Here is a 21,268-nt window from a genome sequence, read left to right on the forward strand (position 1 = left end):
GAAGAGGAGGAGTTAAATGTGCGCTTAACTTAAACAAAATACAAACAATTACCGTCATTTTTAAAAATTGTTCTTAAAAATGTGTTTGAAATTTGTTTTAACGACAAATACTTTACTGAAGCAATGATTTACAATAATGTATATAAATAAATAAAGTGTTGTGACATAAAATAAATTACATTTTTTTTCCTAATAAGATAAGATTCCAAACTAGTAAGTTAATACATTTGTATTTTTAAAAATAGTAATTTCAAATATTCTCATTTTATCATGGTAGAGCTTTTGTTGATTTTGTCGTCCCCCAGTGGAGGAGCCAATATAAATATCTGCTCTTCTACTGTAACTGCAGGTACAACTAGGGTGCATTAAATTGTCAAAATGTATCCCCAATTATTAAATCATTAATTTCATAAATTTAAGAATATTATATTAAAAAAATTACAAGTACGTACAGGGGCGCCTAAAAGGGGGGGGGGGGGGCAAAGGAGACAGATTCTAGGGGCCCATGATGGAGGGGGGCCCAGAGAGGCCCCTAATGATGATGAAATTATAATGTTGATTTTGTCGTCCCCTGGTGGAGGAGCCAATATAAATATATTCTCTTCTCCTACTGTAACTGCAGGTACAACTAGGGTGCATGAAATTGGCAAAATGTATACCCAATTATTAAATCCTTTATTTCATAAATTTAAGACTTTAAGATCCTGTCCCAACGACTTACCGAGTTCCTCTTGAAGAACGCCTACATAGACACCTCTGTCCAGAAGGGGGGAGTACCTGGAGTGCCTGGGTGCCTGGAGCATACAGGAGTGGTGACACAGTTGATCCGGGAGGCAAGGGAGAACAAAGGAGATTTGGCAACTCTCTGGCTTGACTTAACCAACGCCTACGGATCTATCCCGCACAAACTTGTTGAAATAGCACTGACAAGACACCATGTTCCTGGGAAAATCTGTAACCTCATCATGGACTACTACAACAACTTCAAAGCAAGAGTCTCCTCAAGCCAAGTAACATCTGCCTGGCACCGCCTAGAGAAGGGCATAATCACTGGTTGTACAATCTCAGTGTCACTCTTCTCCTTGGCAATGAACATGATTGTCAAGTCTGCGGAGGTTGAATGCAGAGGGCCAAAATCAAGATCTGGGACCCGGCAGCCCCCCATAAGAGCTTTTATGGATGACTTGACAGTGATGACCACATCTGTGCCTGGGTGCAGGTGGCTCCTCCAGGGGCTTGAACGGCTCATCACATGGGCAAAGATGAGCTTCAAGCCAGCAAAGTCCAGGTCTCTGGTCCTAAAGAAAGGTAAAGTGGCCGACCATTTCCGCTTTACAGTTGGAGGGTACTTGATTCCAACGGTGACCGAAAGACCTGTTAAGAGCCTGGGCAAGATCTTTGATAGCTCCCTGAAGGACGCAGTGGCCTTGCAGCAGACAAAGAGCGACCTGACCTCATGGCTCACAGCCATCGACAAATCTGGTCTCCCAGGAAAGTTTAAAGCCTGGATGTACCAACACGGAGTCTTGCCTAGAATACTCTGGCCTCTGTTAATCTACGAGGTACCAATGACAACGGTTGAGGTACTAGAGAAGACCATCAGCCAGTTCCTGAGGAGATGGCTGGGGCTCCCTCGGTCCTTAAGCAGCATTGCTCTTTATGGCCATTCCACCAAGCTGCAGCTCCCTCTCAGGGGACTGTTGGAGGAATTCAAAGTCACCCGCTCCAGAGAAGTAATGATGTACAGAGACTCCGCAGATGTCAAGGTCGCCTCGGCAGGAATCGTTGTTAAGACCGGGAGGAAGTGGCAGGCACAAGAAGCCGTAAGCAGAGCAGAGGCGCGGCTGAGGCACAAAACCTTGTTGGGTACTGTGGCAAGGGGAAGGGCAGGCCTCGGCAGCTTTCCAAAGCCACGTTGGGACCGGGCCCGTGGCAAGGAGAAGCGCCAACTGGTCCAAGAGGAGATCCGTGCAGAGGTGGAGGAAGAACGTTGCTGCCGGATGGTCAGCATGTCCAAACAAGGGGCGTGGACAAGGTGGGAGCATGCAGAACCTCGAAAACTCACCTGGGCAGAGCTCTGGAGAGCTGAACCTCTGCGCACAAAATTCCTCATACAGTCTGTGTACGATGTCCTCCCATGCCCCGCCAACCTGCACATCTGGGGCCTAGCAGACACTCCGGAGTGTAAACTGTGCCAGAGGAGGGGCACCTTGGAGCACATCCTGAGCTGTTGCCCAAAGGCACTAGGGGAGGGGCGGTATCGCTGGCGCCACGACCAAGTTTTAAAAGCCCTGGCGGATTCTATCTGCGCAGCGATACAAAACAGCAAGTCCCAGGCCGCCCCGAAGCAGTCAATCACCTTCATCAGAGCAGGACAGAAGGCAAGCCGCCAGCCCAACTTCTCAGGAGGGCTCCTGGCCACCGCTCGTGACTGGCAGCTCCATGTTGACCTGGGAAGGCAACTCAAGTTCCCGGCCAATATCGCTTCCACGTCACTCCGCCCAGACATGGTGTTAACATCGGAGTCAACCAAGCAAGTGGTGCTACTGGAGCTGACTGTTCCCTGGGAGGAGCGAATTGACGAAGCAAATGAGCGAAAGAGGGCCAAATACGCTGAGCTCACTGTAGAGTGTCGGAGTAACGGCTGGAGAGCCCGCTGTGAACCAGTCGAGATTGGGTGCAGAGGTTTTGCTGGTCACTCACTACAGCGTGTGTTCAGAATCCTTGGCATTAGAGGACTGCAGTCGAGAAAAGCCACCAAGAACATCCTAGAGGCCGCAGAAAAGGCCTCCCGGTGGCTGTGGATCCGTAGGGGGGATCCGTGGTGCGCTACTTGGACACAGGCCGGGGTCTGATCACCCCCGGCTGGGTCGCCCGGGCGAGGGTGTCTGATGATTAAAGACCCGAAACACCCTATGACCCCGGGTTTATCACTGATGACGTGTCCAAGCATCACCGTGAGGTGTATTCAAGTCCTATTATATTTAAACCCCCCCTTCCAAAAAATTTGAAAGGCAATTTAAAATAAATAAAGAATAGTGAACAACAGGCTGAATAAGTGTACGTTATATGACGCATAAATAACCAACTGAGAACGTGCCTGGTATGTTAACGTAACATATTATGGTAAGAGTCATTCAAATAACAATAACATATAGAACATGCTATACGTTTACCAAACAATCTGTCACTCCTAATCGCTAAATCCGATGAAATCTTATACGTCTAGTCTCTTACGTGAATGAACTAAATAATATTTGATATTTTACGGTAATGTGTTAATAATTTTACACATAAGTCGCTCCTGAGTATAAGTCGCACCCCCAGCCAAACTATGAAAAAAACTGCGACTTATAGTCCGAAAAAAACGGTATTTGCTTCCTTTTGTAATTCAAGTATTCATTACATTTATTTATTGTTGCATTTTAAGTGATGTAATGTTGATAATAGAGGTAATTGATCTTAATTATTATTATTATTTCATTGGTATTTTTATTGCTCCAATTTCCCCCTCTGTCATATTTTTTTTCCTTCTTTCTATCCCCTCCTGCTCCTGTTCGGCTATGCCAAACACAACATATATCCAGACCTTTAATAAGGTCAAGTACAAATATAGAAGGAATCCCACACTTCTCTTTTGTAAAACAATTCTGTATACAGGAGATATGGGCATCAACATCAACATCAACAATATGAATTGCCTGAGTAGCTGGACAGGATATGTTAATGAAAAACAAACAAACATATGTATTGAAAATATAAAAAATAGATGTTAAATACTAAAAAAAACAATTGCAAGATTAATTGAATACATTTTGTACAAAAATATGGGACAAAAAATTAAAAAATTTACCTTTTAAAACCAGTCAAAAGCACACAAAGTGTCCAAAGACCGCTTTTTGTTAATTTTGTCGAACCCTCATTGTAGAATCATAAATCCTGTGATCTATGCTAATGAGCTTATCACTTTGGTGTACAGTAGGACTGTTAGAGCACAATTAGCACAAAAAAGAGTAGCAACTTAAATATTAGAAATACATTTTTAAATGTAAATATCCATATATAAATGCAAAAATGTATACATTAAATATATACAGCCCCCAAACGTTTTGACTTGGGGGCCGCATTGGGCTAAAAAAGCTTGGCTGGGGGCCGAAAGCCAACTGCATGGAAAATAACTATATATATATATCTCTATATCTCTATATACATACGTATATGTACATTATTTTAATATGATGGATATATAATGAATATAATATTAATATAATTGGATATTGAGAGTATGTGAAAGTTTGACTCCTACCTTCTGGTTTACTTCCCTGACTTAGTTTTGTAATCAATCAAAAATGTCAAGCAGCTAAAATGCGACAAACATGGATAAGTGTGGAGTGAGTGTTTTACATATTTCCCATTATGCACTGGAATGGATTTAAATCGGTGTAAATTATTGTTTATAGTGTTTGGACATTTTTCATAATTTCCACAATGTTCAGGTTGCAGGTTGTGTTATGTATGACCAAGAGTGTTTGGCATCATGACTAGGGAAGGTTGTTTGGATTGTATCATATGAGTAAATGCTGTCCAATTATTTCAAATTACTCATTGATCTGATTTACTCACATTGTCCACAAGATGGCTGAAATTGTGTAGCATTCAGAGACTACCTGGTATTTAAGATTAATTTGGAAGCACACCGCTATGCTATTTCAAATTAATTTGATGCTTCGAACTCATGACGTCTCGAGGGACAAATTGAGGAAGCTGGTGGGACGCACTTGGCCCGCGGGCTGTAGTTTGGACACTCCTGATATACAGTATAAGTAAAGAAAATATTTAGTTTGAATGCAATTTAAAACAATATAATGCCACAAACCAGTAAAATAATGTGGAGTAATATTAATTTAGATTTAAAAAAAAAAACGCGCACAATAATAAGTGACATATTTCGTTTTCACCCCCAAAAAAGTATAGAAAATGACCGTTAGAAAAGTATTCTTCACTTTATTTTGTCTTTTACATCCATTTCAGACAGCACAGCTATTATCGTATAAATATATCTGTAATAACTACAAAAGAGTGAGCTATGTCTGTCTTATTTCCGCATTATTGCTCACAGTAACGTGAATGAAAAGGACATTTTGGTTACAGCGTACAGTCAAAACATTGCATTTCCTCTTCCCTTTTAAAAAAAACATCTCACTAGTCATGGTTTCATATATAAATCTGTACAAATAATACCCTTGTTGTCATGTCTATTAACAGCTTATATACAGTAAACATTGTTCAATATGGGCTTGGACAGGAAGTAGCAATATTTTTTAAAATCATGTTTGCTTGCAAAAGAAAAGTTCATCTAAATATTTAATTTTAAAAGTGGCAAAAAGTGAAAGAAAAGAGCATAATTGTGTAAATAAGGTTGTGTAAAAGTGTACTTTAATGGTAACCTGCCATATTATTATTCACCTACAGTTTCATATTTCAAGCTTTTTTTTTTAGCTGCCTCCTTTGAGTTGCCAATGGAAACGTTTCCTTAAAAAAGACTAATTTAAAAAACACTTAAACAAAGTTTCCAGCACTTTTTCTTTAGCTTAAAGTCAGCGGACTACTTAGAAGTCCGATTCAGCGTCCATGAGCTCCGCCTCCATGAGGTTAGTCCGCGAGTGGAGCGGACCGTAGCCGACTCTCCGGCCCACGGGCACCCTCGCCAGGTGTGCCATCCTCTCCGACAGCCCCTCCTGCTGGGCAGGGCAGCGTGGTACCAGGCTCGGGTCATCCGGCGGGTTTGAGAGCGAGCCGCGTCCGTAGCCTCTGCTGTGATAGGTGGGTAAGACGCACCTGTCCTCGGGGTAGCACCTGTCCTCGGGGTAGCACCCGGGCAATATGTCATCCTCCAGCATCTGCTGACGCCTCTGCTGCTCCCGCAGGTTGGCCACCATGCTGGGGTGGCAGGGCAGCTTGGGGAGGCGGGGCACGGAGCTGCGGCCAAACTCACGCTGGGGGAAGGCGGCCTGGTGGTGCTCCGCCTCCATCGCCGCCTCCTCCGCTGCTGCACGAACCTCCTTCTTCTTCCTCTTCTTCTTCTTCTTCCGCTTTATCATCTCTGGGGAGATTTCAGCCTCCACCATCCACAGCCTGTTCCTCTCCTCGGGGGGCGGGACTGTGGACAAGGAACACGAAGTGAAGGGAAAAGTCAGGAAAAGGGGAGGAAACATCCTTATGTTAAAACTTTTTTTTCTTCCTCACCCGGCGTTCCTGTGGGAGTAACGGAGATGTCCTGAGGCAGGATGGCACCTCGTCGGGCCACCATCTTGGTCACATGCTGCGCCCAGGCCGAGGACACGTCGTTGGACGGCTCATTGAGATCAAAGTTAATGCCGGCTGTTGATGAAACAAAACATACATTTCTATTGATATTGTTCCACTTATCTAGACTTAGACAAACTTTAATGATCCACATGGGAAATTGTTCAAATTAGGCACTGATGTGTGGTAAGGTTCAGGGCAGGTGAGGCACTTTAGAGGGATTTTTTTTCCCAATTGAATAAGCTCTCATCAATGTTAATTACAGGTCATTAAGAGGATTTCGAGAATACACTTTTAGAAAAATATACGGCCCGTCAGCATCCAAAATCCGCCCCGCGGGAAGTCCCAAGTTAAAAAAAAAAAATTGTTTTTTCTTTTTTTTTTTAAATTATTACTTTTTTTTTATCTGTCCTTTCTAATATGTATACGCTAGCCTTTAAATAGACCCCCTTTTTAGACTAGTTGATCTGCCGTTTCTTTTCTTTTCTCCTCTGCCCCCCTCTCCCTTGTGGAGGGGGAGTTACACAGGTCCGGTGGCCATGGATGAAGTGCTGGCTGTCCAGAGTCGGGACCCGGGGTGGACCGCTCGTCTGTGCATCGGTTGGAGACATCTCTGCGCTGCTGACCCGTCTCCGCTCGGGATGGTTTCCTGCTGGCCCGATAATGGACTGGACTCTCACTATTGTGTTAGATCTACTATGGACTGGACTTTCGCTGATATGTTGGATCCACTATGGACTGGACTTTCACAATATTATGTCAGACCCACTGGACATCCATTGCTTTCGATCTCCCCTAAAGGGGGGGGGTTACCCACATATGCGGTCCTCTCCAAGGTTTCTCATAGTCATTCACATCGACATCCCACTGGGGTGAGTTTTTCCTTGCCCTTATGTGGGCTCTGTACCAAGGATGTCGTTGTGGCTTGTGCAGCCCTTTGAGACACTTGTGATTTAGGGCTATATAAATAAACATTGATTGATTGAGTAGTCTTGGGTTCAGTCCCGGGCTCGGGATCTTTCTGTGTGGAGTTTGCATGTCCTCCCCGTGACTGCGTGGGTTCCCTCTGTGTACTCCGGCTTCCTCCCACTTCCAAAGACATGCACCTGGGGATAGGTTGATTGGCAACACTAAATTGGCCCTAGTGTGTGAATGTGAGTGTGAATGTTGTCTGTCTATCTGTGTTGGCCCTGTGATGAGGTGGCGACTTGTCCAGGGTGTACGCCGCCTTCCGCCCGATTGTAGCTGAGATAGGCTCCAGCGCCCCCCGCGACCCCGAAGGGAATAAGCGGTAGAAAATGGATGGATGGATGATTGATAATCCATTTTCTACCGCCTGTTACTCTCTGTGTCTCCTAGCCGCTCAGACAAATCATATTGTCTAAAAATGTATTTTCCCATCGATAACGTGACATCATCGCACACTGTGGCGCGAGCGGCAAGTGCGCTCTCTTTCAGTCAGTTAGTGCGCGAGGCCCGGCCCTTGGCCGAATTGTTTTAACGCAATGCGGCCCCCGAGTCAAAAAGTTTGGGGACCCCTGCTCTAAACCTTTCAAAATCCGCCTAAATCTGCACTGATTCAGGTAAAACAGTAGCCTAACGGGGCTTAGACCATCGCCTGAAACCCGGAAGCGCACAGATGTGCCTCTAGGTCACTTGATTGCAGCCCACCTATTGTACTTATTATGCGCCAGCTGTTTGATTGTAACGTGCATCTTAGTTGCAGTTTTCATTAACAAATTTGGAGGTATTGAAATCGCCATGTAAAACCGTTAATGCTAATCAGTAGAATATCAATAGCAAAGCCAATGTAATTATATTAACATCAAGCTAGCGCATTTTTTGAAAAGTGGAGCCATACGTTACAATGGAGCGTTTTTTTTAATCAATTTATTTGTTGGCATTGAAAATTGCAACATTATCTAGAGTTAGTTTGGTCGCTCTCAGTGCTGCTGGAGTCATCGCCAAGTGGCGAAGTGTGAAGAGGCGTGACGTCACACGCAACCCAGGCAGTGTAACATGGGACCATTGGATTTTACATGAATCGGTTGTGCCCAGTAGGACCGGCGTGATTTGGTCAGTGCCAAAAATGCACTGGATTCTGTATGCATCCTTAACTGCAGCGCCTCTCAGTATCATTGTTTGGTATTCATAGTCCTATTATCAAGAATAATAATGTCACACATTAAACACAGCCTCATATCAGTTTCCTACTCTATATCTGTATATGATGAGAAAATTTACAAATTGAGAGATTGTTAAAAAGATAATTATTTAGAAAACTGTTTACCGTATTTTTCGGACTATAAGTCGCAGTTTTTTCTCATAGTTTGGCCGGGGGTGCAACTTATACTCAGGAGCGACTTATGTGTGAAATTATTAACACATTACCGTAAAATATCAAATAATAGTATTTAGCTCATTCACGTAAGAGACTAGACGTATAAGATTTCATGGGATTTAGTGATTAGGAATGACAGATTGTTTGGTAAACGTATAGCATGTTCTATACGTTATAGTTATTTGAATATGTTACGTTAACATTAGGGATGATGTTTGATAAGGAATTATCGAGTTCGAGCCTATTATCGAATCCTCTTATCGAACCGATTCGTTATCGATTCTCTTATCGAGTCCAGATAGGTTGTTGTATATGGAAAAAAAACCACAATATTTGGTTTAACAAAAGCTCACTTTTATTATATAATAAAAAAATAAAATCTAATAAATAAAAAAATATTGACTGTTACCCACCTAAAAAAATAAATAAATAAATAAATAAATATTGACTGTTGTTACCCAAAGTATATTAACTGGGATTTTTCAGAGAAACAAATATATACAGTAACACAAAAACAACCTGTCTCTGTGATCACTACAGGTGTATAAATAATAATATAGTGTTAAATAAAATCAGTCCCTTGGGCACAAAACTGAAAATAATACAGCTCTCCAAAAAGTGCACTTCTGCTGCTATTTGACATAACTGTTTGTTATGATGCTTTGACATTTTTGCACTTTATTTCTTTATTGAAAGAAAAGTCTATGAAGAGAAAAGTTCTTTGCAAATGTGGTTACAATGCTAAAAAAATGAAAAGTAAAAGCTAAAAAAAGAAATACACTTTATTGAGTTAACATTATTTCTTTATAGGAAAATGTTATGAGCGAGAGAATATAACAACTACACTACCCAGCATGCAACGGGAGTTACGAGCATGCGCGGTAGCCCCGAAAAGTGTTGCATGTTGCCACGCTGTGAAAGTAAACGTCAAGAACTCAGCCAACACGCCTCGTCTGCATTATTTATAATTAGACAGACAACACATCTACAGTGTGATTTTGTTTTGTTTACAAGGAAAGAAAAACAAAAGTTAAAAAAGGGAGATATGTTGTATATATATGTATGTGCTGCGGTTGTTTTAAGAATGTTGCGACAGCTGCCGTAAAGGAGGTGCATTGCTAGCCTGGTTGCTATGTTTCCGGTTGGTCGTAAAAGTCTCCGTCATGTGTTTTACCCTGCTAAAATCTCTCAGTAAATTTATTCGATGGACGATAGCTTTTGTTTTGAACTTTATTACACCTTGGAGCGCTTTTTCCCGTCCATTGTTTTCCTGCTCTCGCTATCTGCGCCTAATGACTGAGCTACATGACGTCAATTCTTGTGATGTCCCACGGAGCATTTCTGGTCGGGACGGGATTCGAATAAAGAATCAACTCTTTTCCTTTACTATAGTGGTCTCGATAACGGGTACCGGTTCTCAAAAAGGGATTCGAGTCCGAGGACTCGGTTCTTTTCTTATCAAACAACCGGGAAAACCGGTTTCGAGTATCATCCCTAGTTAACATACCAGGCACGTTCTCAGTTGGTTATTTATACGTCATATGGCGTACACTTATTCAGCCTGTTATTTACTATTCTTTATTTATTTTAAACTGCCTTTCAAATGTCTATTCCTGGTGTTGGGTTTTATCAAATAAATTTCCCCAAAAAATGCGACTTATACTCCAGTGCGACTTATATATGTTTTTTTCCTTCTTTATTATGCATTTTCGGCCGGTGCGACTTATACTCCGGAGCGATTTATACTCCAAAAAATACGGTAAATAATAAATATGAATATATAAAAAATTTTTTTTATTTTTTTTAAAGAAGTAAGGCTCTACCTGCCACGAGGCGACACAAGTTTGACATTTTTACATACCAACAGGGCCATCATGTGACAAGGTGTGCATGCTGAAGGACAGCTCCTTCTCCGGATCCTTGTGGAGCTCCTTCCTCAGGGCGAAGGCCTTGGCGATCATCTTGCTCTTCTTGATCCTCTTGGGCTCGTTGTCACCGCGCCCGATGATCCTGCCGACAGATAAAGACATAGATGACGCACGAAGGCGAGAGGAGGATCTCTAATGTATTGTTTCACGTAGCCTCGGCGTACTTGCACCAGGTGCGCTTCCAAATGAGGATGGTAGCTTTGGTCCACACCCACGTGCTCATGGCGATACCCGTGCCAAACATGGAGAACAGGTTGATCTTCTCCACCATCAAACTGGGACGGTTCTTGATGGTGCACTCTGGGATCGGCTTGTTGGTCTGGGAGGCGATGGTGACGTTGGCTTCGCAGCTGTCGGGTATATCGAAGTTTGCATAACCGTTTGTTTTTGTTGTTCATGCAAAATGCAAATGTCCACTGTGGAGGACGTTTCTCAGAAGGTGAAGACAAAGACAACACGATGGAGGACAAATACAAACGTACAGAACGTATTCCCGGAAGCTTCTTTCCCATTCCGCCTGGTTGAAGAAGTCGTAAAAGTGGCAGCCAAAGGTGATGAAAACGAATCCGAATGCCAGGAATCCGAATATTCCTGACAGGAGAACAAACTCAAGTTAGTTTTTAGGTGTCGGCCTGCAGATATATATATATTTTTTAATTTTTTTAATTTTCGGCACTTGACATTTCCAAATAAAACACAGTGGTACCGCTGCTAATACCATGCAATTTTTCCCATAAGAAATAATAATAATACATAATGAATGCGAACAAGATACCCAACAATGTGAGCACAAAACACATTTTATAGAGAATCATTTGTGTTTCATATGTAGAAAATATAAAATACATATGAATGACAAATATAATAAATAAATCTACATTATTTAACATCAGTTTTGTCTTTATTGAAAACTTTCGTTGGCAAAGCCACCCCCTACCTACTTTGCTACGAGCTCTTTCTTGAATTCAATGGTGTTCCTCACATTCTTCATCAAAGTGCTGGCATTTGCAACTTTCTTTGGCCCCATCTTGGATTATTATGTGGTCATACTCAATTATAAAAAAGCCTACTTGCCTAACACTTAGGGCTAAGCTGATCAACGAAACATGTGCAAAGTGGATGGCGTCTGTTAAGTGAGCAGAATAAAGCGTGCAATCCATTTTGTTTCTCCGTCTTCATTAATACGCAGAATATATGCTGATCATCTAAACACCCACAATACTTGGAAAAGAACATGCAAAAAAAAAAAACTGCTCATCGCCATCACCAATTAAACTGTCATTAGTTCACTTTAGTTGATCAAAGACAGATACTAAACTGATGGGCGATGATAAATTGCAAATCAATTTTGCCAACCATCAAACCGCCATTGCTTCACTTTAAATGATCAGCTCTCCTTCCAAACTGATATGAGGCTTTAAGTTTGAGGTCTGATAATTAATATATATCGACACCAATATACCCTTGTGGTCGTAAAATTATGCCAGTATTAACTTCCATTCACAAGCGCCGATCTTTCTGAGAATTTTGATTAGGGTCTTGGCATTGGAAAAGACAAGACTGCATGTGTCATGCGTGCCCGCCAACAACTCGCGTGAACCCTGAGTGGCACGGGGATGCGAGGGGCCGTTCAATGCTGCTTGCAACATTAATTGTTTATTTTATATATATATATATATATATATATATATATATATATATATATATATATATATATATATATATATATATATATATATATATATATATATATATATACACATACATACACATATATATACGTATACATACACATATATATACGTATATATATATATATATATATATATATATATATATATATATATATATATATATATATATATATATATATATATATATATATATATATATATATATATATAATGATAATATATATATATAAATAAATGTTTTATTGTGTTATTTTGTATTTTATTTATTGCTATCGTACTATTATTTTCTCAATGTTATGTTTTTATTCATTAATTAATTTTATTTTTACATATATTTTATAATACGTCTTATACAATTTCTTTTAGATGGTGTTAATCGAAGTTAACCTCCAGTGTGGATGCCTCAAAGGTGGCGTTTTTCCTCAATTCTCAGTGCCATGCCATGTTTTGTTTTTGACAACAGTTCTGTGTTTTTTTGTGTTTTCATCTCCTCTTTTTTCTTTCTTTCTGTAAAGCACTTTGTATCTTGCCTCTGCATAAAAAGCGCTATAAAAATAAAGTTTGATTGATTGACTGACTTTATCGTGGTAGAGGAAACATACCAAGTCTTAGCATTGTCTCGTTGATTTTGCTGGCTGCCTTCTCGCTCAGTAGTCCTGGATGGTTGCTTTTGATGGAGAAGAGTGTCATGACCCCTGAAAACAAAAAGACATATCACCAAAAAATCAGTTTTTCAGAAATCTGTTGCGACTCACCTCGGATGAGAAAGTAGCCTCCGACGACCAGCACCACCCCGATGGGTGCTAGCACAAATCCAGCACGGTATCTGTAGTTTTTGTAGCCCACAAAGCAAATCCCGCTCACAGAATCGCCGTCCACCTAAATGTAGAATATTTACCATCAAAAATGAAACAATCTTTCGAAGAACAAAAATTGCGATGGACGTACTTCTGCAATGGCCAAAATGGCCACGGTGAGGACGAACGGGATGGACCATGTGACCATGTGGAAGTAGGAAGTGCGTCCGGTGAGAGGCTGCTGCGTGGTGCCGAGCGCCTTGAAGGAGGTGTGCCAGGCGTAGGTCAGCACCACAAACCAGATCACGCCCGACATGAGCGAGTAGTACACGATGATGAAGATGGTCACGCACGACAGCGTCTCCGACGAACTGCCACGACACAAAAGCCATCATTCTCTGTGCGTTAACACATCCGACTGTCCGGTGCGAACTTACGAGGGCTCGCCGAGTCTCATGGTGTTGTCGCTCTTGCACACAATCTCGTCGCGAGCCCCGTCCAGGAACTGCGCCAGCCAGCCGATGCTGCCAACAAAGAAGCAGGCGTTGATGTAGAAGAGGATGACGGCCGGGTAGCGGTTGGAGTTCTTCCAGTCGGCCAAGAATGTAGCCTGAAAAAAAAGGGGAACATTTGTCTGCCTTTGCCTTTCACACAGAACGTTTGCAGGCTGCCTGCTATTACAGTATGAAACAATAGTCCGACTGTCGCAATTGCATTTGACACAATTATACCACAAAAGAGCCGTAAAATCTTTTTCAGAACGATATTTCACACAGCAAGACAGCGTCCGAAAATGTGTTAATTAGACAGATGACGACATAAAAGACTTCAAACACAACAAATGCGGGATTCCCTAACACACGAGTGACATCCCGCCTCTGTTACAGCTCCGATGCTACTGCTGGAGCTGGAAAATTGGAGGCTCAAGTTCTTGCCTTCCATTTTATGATGATGCTGTTTATACAGAATGGTGACAAAGGCAGAAAAAAGGCGGAAACTGGCGATGAGAAAGGGGTAATTGTGAAGAATGGTGCTGTTTTTACAGAACAGTGACAAAAGGTGGAAAAAAGGCAGAGACCAGCTGTGTGAAAGGGGGAGTAACCACAATAAATCAATCTTAAAATCGTTAACAATCAAATGTATGTTTATACAGTAAATGCTGGTGCTGTTTTTAGAGAAGAGTGATAAAAGTAAAATACTGGCAAACAACAGGCTGTGTGAAAGGGTAACCGCCATGAATTGAACTTAGGCTATTTCAAAATAAAATGTATATTTTCAAATGTTGGTGCTGTTTTTAGAGAACAATGATAAAGGTAGAAAAGGGCAGACACCAACTGTGGTTCAGGGGTAACTGCAATTAATTCATCCTAGGCTGTGTCATAATCAAAGGTATGTTCCCAAATGTTGGCGCCGCTCTTACAGAACAACAAATACATCTGGGAAATCGGCGGAAACAGGCTGTGTGAAAGGGGAACTGCCATAACTTAAACTTAAGCTCTTTAAAAATAAAATGTATGTCTCCAATTGTTGGTTTCCAAAATGTGTAGTGACAAAGGCAGAAAAAAGGCAGAGACCGGCTGTGTGATGGAGGTAACCGCAATGAATTCATGTTAGAATCTTTCATAAGAAAATGTATGTTTGCAAATGTTGGTGCCGCTCATACAGAACAGCAAATACATCTGTAGGAGGGTTGCTGGTTACTGGGGTTCAATCCCCACCTTCTACCATCCTAGTCACGTCCGTTGTGTCCTTGGGCAAGACACTTCACCCTTGCTCCTGATGGCTGCTGGTTAGAGCCTTGCATGGCAGCTCCCGCCATCAGTGTGTGAATGTGTGTGTGAATGGGTGATTGTGGAAATACTGTCAAAGCGCTTTAAGTACCTTGAAGGTAGAAAAGCGCTATACAAGTATAACCCATTTATCATTTATTTAAAAGACGCGGAAACAGGCTGTGTGAAAAGGTAAGGTTAGTTTTAAATTATGTGGAAGGTTGTTGCAGCAGCAAAGTTTACCAGCGTGAAGAAGGTGCAGAGCAGCGTGATGGTGCCAAAGTAGGCGATGTAGGCGTGCATGTCGTCGTGTTCCTCCTCTGTGAACAAAGGGTTGTCACACTGGATGCCGCAGCCTTCTACGTCCTTGTACCAGCTGGACTGAATGTCCGTCTTCACCAGCGGGGCCTCGCACTGACCCGACATGTTGAACTTCAGCTTCTGCACCTCGTTCTGAAAACAAAGGCTCCGGTCAAAGTTGACAATGACGACACAAGAGGTCATCCGGTGGTGTCCATTACCGGGCAGCCCGCTGGGAATTTCTCGCATTTGAGGAAGTTGGGCCAACCGCGCTCCTGGTCCACGATGCTGCAAGGACGCCGTGTGGACAAACACAAACTCTGACTGGGAAGCTCAACACGGCCGTTCTCACATTTTGGCATGTAGACGGCGCAAAGAAGAGGCTGGATGACGGACCAGCAGCGAGGAGCGTTACGCAGACCTGGGATGCAAATTGTCACATCGTTAGCAAACACTCTCGTAGGTCAAAACTTTTTTTAATCAGAATCACACTACAGGACTTCTTTGTTGACGTCATGACACCTAAAGATGACATCCTTTATTTCATCCTTTTCCTTTCATGACACTTATTCCTGCTCTTTAGGGGACAATTTATGCTAAAAGCTGACTGTAGCGCTTTACAGCATTGACATTTCTCAACAGATTCTAACTGTATTTGAATGGTTTTAGATATGATAAATATATAAATGTTTATATCCTGCCTACTTCAAACAGAAATACCTAAATTATTAAAACATTTGACCTATGCTGCTTAGCAACTATAAATAGTATATATACATATATATTAGGCAATGAGTACATATATCTATAGTTAATAAAACAAATATCAAAACACATAAATATATATTTTGCATAAATATATTTTTTCTTCTACTTAACATATTTTACCTATGCTGACCACAGCCACTGTACTGTAGGTACAGTATATGCATAAACATGAAAAATATTTACATATATAAAATTAGATATATGCATACAATAAATAACGTAAAAAATACAAATATCTATTTTGGTGAGTTATTTAATTCTGTCGACTTCAAGGAAAACAATCTAAAACACAAAAAGCATATTTTACCTCTGCTGTTCACAGTCACTACATGTACTACATATACATTAAAAATATTGAAATGTATGAAATTAAATATAAACACAAAATAAATAATGTTTAACTACAAACCCCAAAACCAGTGCAGTTTGCACATTGTGTAAATGGTAAATAAAAACAAAATACAATGATTTGCAAATCCTTTTCAACCTATATTCAATTGAATAGACTGCAAAGACGATATACTTAACGGTCGAACTGGAAAACGTTGTTATTTTTTGCAAATATTAGCTCATTTTGAATTTGATGCCTGCAACATGTTTCAAAAAAGCTCGCACAAGTGGCAAAAAAGACTGAGTAAGTTGAGGAATGCTCATCAAACACTTATTTGGAACATCCCACAGCTAAACAGGCTAATTGGGAACAGGTGGGTGCCATGATTGGGTATAAAAGCATCTTCCATGAAATGCTCAGTCATTCACAAACAAGGATGGGGCGAAAGTCACCACAGTTTAAGAACAACATTTCTCAACGAGCTATTGCAAGGAATTTAGGGATTTCACCATCTATGGTTCGTAATATCATCAAAAGGTTGAGAGAATCTGGAGAAATCACTGCACGTAACATTGAATGCCCGTGACCTTGGATCCCTAAGGCGGTACTGCATCAAAAACCGACATCAGTGTGTAAACGATATCACCACATGGGCTCAGGAACACTTCAGAAAACCACTGTCAGTAACTACAGTTGGTTGCTACATCTGTAAGTGCAAGTTAAAACTCTACTATGCAAAGCGAAAGCCATTTTTCAACAACACCCAGAAACGCTGCCGGCTTTGCTGGGCCCGAGCTCATCTAAGATGGACTGAGTCCACATTTCAAATGTTTTTTGGAAACTGTGGACGTCGTGTCCTCTGGCACAAAGAGGAAAAGAACCACCCGGATTGTTCTAGGCGCAAAGTTGAAAAGCCAGCATCTGTGATGGTATGGGGGTGTATTAGTGCCCAAGACATGGGTAACTTACACATCTGTGAAGGCAACATATGCTGCCATCCAAGCAACGTTATCATGAACGCCCCTGCTTATTTCAGCAAGACAATGCCAAGCCACGTGTTACAACAGCGTGTATTTCGCATATCCTGTTCACAGCCACTATATATACACTGTATATAACTATACATAAAGACAAGTATGCATTAAATAAACTATATGTATAAAATGTATCAAAAATGCATATAAATATGTATTTTTCAGATTTTTTATTGCATTCGCTGAAAGGGAAAAAAAATAAAACACAAAACATACTACACCTATGTTGCACACAGCCACTGTAATGTAGGCCATATAGCTATACAGTACATGAAAATAGAACTTGCTAACAGTTTTATCAGGCTGTATTTTGGAGTGAAATTTGCCAGCGAGCACACCAGTCGGAGTCTCCTCAATTGACGTAAGCATTGATCTGATCACTGAGTGTATAACGATTAAGGTAAACGAGCCCTTTTACAGTCAAAATAAATTGCAAGATTAATCTAAGTGTGCACATGATTAATGTCATCATTTTTTGTGATTAATCACATGAGTTAAGTTGTTCATTTTAGCACAGCCCTAATAGATAGACATAAACTGATTTATGCTATAAAAACATGAATATCGATGTTTGTTTTTGTTCCATCCACTCAAAGGTGTTTGGGTCTGTGGGACCCGTTTTCATTTTTTATTAAAAGAAAAATGATACAATTAATACATTTTTTAAGCTGAGACTCACTGACTTTGGCTCATTTTCTGTGGAGAACATATATCAGAATACATATTTAATGATCACACACCATACACCCCCCCTACACATTTCTATTACATATAAGATGTCCGGGGCTAATAGAAGTGTGGAAATTGATGTTCTGTGTAACACACGCACGCACGCACGCACGCGCGCACGCACGCACGCACACGCACACGCACACGCACACACACACACACAGCAGGCCTAGACAGGGGGAGGACAGAGTGTAGGTACACAGAACATCAGAGGGTCAAATCTGCGAGAAAATGAGAGCACACAGTGTTGACAAACAATGTTGCAACCTTGTGTGGGAACCGCAGGTGCAGAAACACTAAAGAAGAATCCCTGTGGGATGCAGAAACTGGCAGAGAAATTTTCCGTGCAACGTTCATATTGTTGTTACTCAGCGAGCTTTTGTGGGTCTGATGGACCCACAAACCTTATCCCAATAAACATCAGTTCAGTATTTTAACATAAAACTGTTTGATTGTGAGGCATTAAAAGTAGAGATGTCCGATAATATCGGCCTGCCGATATAATTGGCCGATAAATTCTTTAAAATGTAATATCGGAAATCATCGGTATCGGATTTTTTATTATTGGTATCGTTTTGGGTTTTTTTTAAAAGTTTTTTTTATTAAATCAACATAAAAAACACAAGATACACTTACAATTAGTGCTCCAACCCAAAAAACCTCCCTCCCCATTTACACTCATTCACACAAAAGGGTTGTTTCTTTCTGTTATTAATATTCCGGTCCCTACATTATATATCAATATATATTAATACAGTCTGCAAGGGATACAGTCCGTAAGCACACATGATTGTGCGTGCTGCTGGTCCACTAATAGTACTAACCTTTAACAGTTAATTTTACTCATTTTCAATATTTACTAGTTTTATGTAACTGTTTTTTATATTGTTTTACTTTCTTTTTTATTCAAGAATTTTTTTTAAATTAATTTATCTTATTTTATTTTATTAATTTAAAAAAAAAAGGACCTTATCTTCACCATACCTGGTTGTCCAAATTAGGCATAATAATGTGTTAATTCCACGACTGTATATATCGGTATCGGTTGATATCGGTATCGGTAATTAAAGAATTGGACAATATCGGAATATCGGATTTTGGCAAAAAGCCATTATCGGACATCCCTAATTAAAAGCCACAAAATGCAACGGGTCCATTAGACCCACAAACGCTGGCTGAGTAACAACAATATGAACATTTACCATGAATTGATGGACCCCGACTTAAACAAGTTGAAAAACTTATTCGGGTGTTACCATTTAGTGGTCCATTGTACGGAATATGTACTGTACTGTGCAATCTACTAATAAAAGACTCAATCAATCAAAAAAACACACAAGGGTTAAGCAATGCTGCTTACAGCCACACGGCGGCATATGTACACGACATCTTGGGCTTGTTATGATATGCGGTGATGTCACATTACAAGTCCTCAATGCATTTGTGTTGTTTTTTTGTTGTTGTTTTTTACATTTTTGGGCATGATTTCTTCCGGTAATGTGGAGATTTGCGGGTGAATGTGTGGTTCCGACTCACCGGACCACATGGTCAGCTTCTCGAAGGCGTCCTCCTGCGTGCCGGAGTCCTCCGCCAGCAGGAGAGAAGTGTGCGTGTAAGGTAAAGGTGAGCCCAGGCAGGTGTTGTACTTCAGAGCCTCGCACGTCGTCGTCTTCTTGCATTGGTCCTCCAACACGCTCCCGTTCGGAGGCAAGACGGCGCTGCTGCACGCCAGCACGCAACACATCCCAACAAAGGAGCTCCAAACTCGGGAGGACATCTTGGGAAGGACCGCGGGAGAGGAAAGTCGCAATGGTGAAAATAATAACTCAAAAAAAAAAAGAACGACAAAGTTCACTTTGTGCAAAGAATAAACGACATGTTGGTGAAAAGTTGGCCACTTTTCTTCTTAACCTCCTCGACGTCCCGAGTTCGAATCCTCCAAGATGACACGTAGTGACGTCATGGCGGCTAAAACTTCCCCCTAATGACTTTTAGGATGAAGAAAACAAGTGAAATATTGCAAGATGATGATGAGAAAGGTTGAATTTGGAGGAAAGAAAAAGTTTCACATTCTTCCTCCCCCTCCCCCACAAATCAGTGGATGGAAGAAGAGCTCCTCCTCCTCATGGACCTCCTTCTCCCTTTTCCCTCGACTTCTTCGCCTCTTTTAGACAAAAACACTCATATCTCGGTTATATTTGGATAGGATCGCCACACAAGAACACGTTTCCAACAAGACAACTTCTCCCGGTTGTTGTTGTCACTTAATTTGTTTTGCTTAGCTCAGGAATGTTGTGGAAACATCAACCCCTCCCCCACACCCCTGCTCTCTGCCAGCCTAACTTCCCCCTGGCACAAATCCCTCAAAACATCTTTATAAATACTATTTCTAACTCCATAGTAACTACTATTAACAATAATCATAATAATATTAGTACTAAAGTAGTGGTAACTTCTAAAAAGGTCACAACCCTTCCCTCCTTAGGACACACATTTTTTTTAATGTCTCACTCTTTTTCAAATTCATTATCAATATTTACTTAAATCAGAGGTGTCAAAGTCGTTTTCACTGAGGGCCACATCGTAGTTATGTTTGGCCCCAGGGGGCCGCTTGTAACAGTGAATACTATTATTACACCATTTTTTAAATGCATTTTATAAATAGATATTTTTTTTTACTAAAATGTAAAAAAAAAAGTGGTAAATTGCAATAATTTCACCTCAAAATGTAGTGTTTTTTTTAAATTTTTTTTACTGTAAATGGAAAAACAGTATTGCTGTTTTTATGGTAAAAAAAGAAAGAAAGAAAAGGCAGCTCAATTGCCAAAATTTTACTGTAAAATTTACATTTGGTTTTTTACTGTAAATAAAAAAACCTGCAATTTTACATTAACATTAACTTTTATTTTTTTATTTTTTACTGCAAATCGACAACTGTAGATTTTCAGTGTATTACTGTAAATGCCAAAATGACATCACAGTTTATTACAGTAAAACAAAGTTCATTTTTTTTCATTTAGAGAAAAATGCTGTAAAAACCACAGTAAATTTCACAATTTTACCATGAAATCTACTGCTCATTGCACAATTTGATGGATAACTAAAATAATCATTATTATTAGTATTTATTCCTATTTAAAAAATGATTTGAATGCTGGATAATATATTTTTGCATAGTTAGACAATATTTAAGGTGACATAATTTGCGATGACATGGAGTACATACAGTATTTTTTTTCTCTCTCCCAAAATAGAAAGAAAGAATACATTT

At 40.6% G+C, this 21,268-nt stretch overlaps 1 protein-coding gene across 1 annotated transcript; it reads right to left on the bottom strand.

The window, feature by feature from the left end:
• Positions 1-4,988: 4,988 nt before the first annotated feature.
• Positions 4,989-20,244, bottom strand: smo (smoothened, frizzled class receptor). The gene is made up of 12 exons (XM_062066832.1): positions 19,534-20,244; positions 15,357-15,556; positions 15,079-15,288; positions 13,504-13,676; positions 13,218-13,437; positions 13,025-13,148; positions 12,872-12,964; positions 11,058-11,166; positions 10,740-10,925; positions 10,509-10,657; positions 6,247-6,381; positions 4,989-6,160 (listed from the first exon to the last, which is right to left on the bottom strand). Exons 1-12 carry the CDS (start codon positions 19,772-19,774, stop codon positions 5,610-5,612), a joined length of 2,391 nt encoding a protein of 796 aa, XP_061922816.1. The 5' UTR covers positions 19,775-20,244; the 3' UTR covers positions 4,989-5,609.
• Positions 20,245-21,268: the final 1,024 nt, after the last annotated feature.

The sequence above is a fragment of the Entelurus aequoreus genome, linkage group LG12, assembly GCF_033978785.1.
Source record: "Entelurus aequoreus isolate RoL-2023_Sb linkage group LG12, RoL_Eaeq_v1.1, whole genome shotgun sequence".
Classification (NCBI taxonomy): domain Eukaryota; kingdom Metazoa; phylum Chordata; class Actinopteri; order Syngnathiformes; family Syngnathidae; genus Entelurus; species Entelurus aequoreus.

What these genes read in the sequence shown, in the direction of transcription:
- smo (XM_062066832.1), bottom strand. Translation starts at nt 19,774, where the DNA reads ATGTCCTCCCGAGTTTGGAGCTCCTTTGTTGGGATGTGTTGCGTGCTG. An exon ending in GAAGCTGACCATGTGGTCCG is followed by an intron (nt 15,557 to 19,533) that starts GTGAGTCGGAAC and finishes TTTGCATCCCAG; the next exon opens with GTCTGCGTAACGCTCCTCGC. An exon ending in TACTCCCACAGGAACGCCGG is followed by an intron (nt 6,161 to 6,246) that starts GTGAGGAAGAAA and finishes CCTTGTCCACAG; the next exon opens with TCCCGCCCCCCGAGGAGAGG.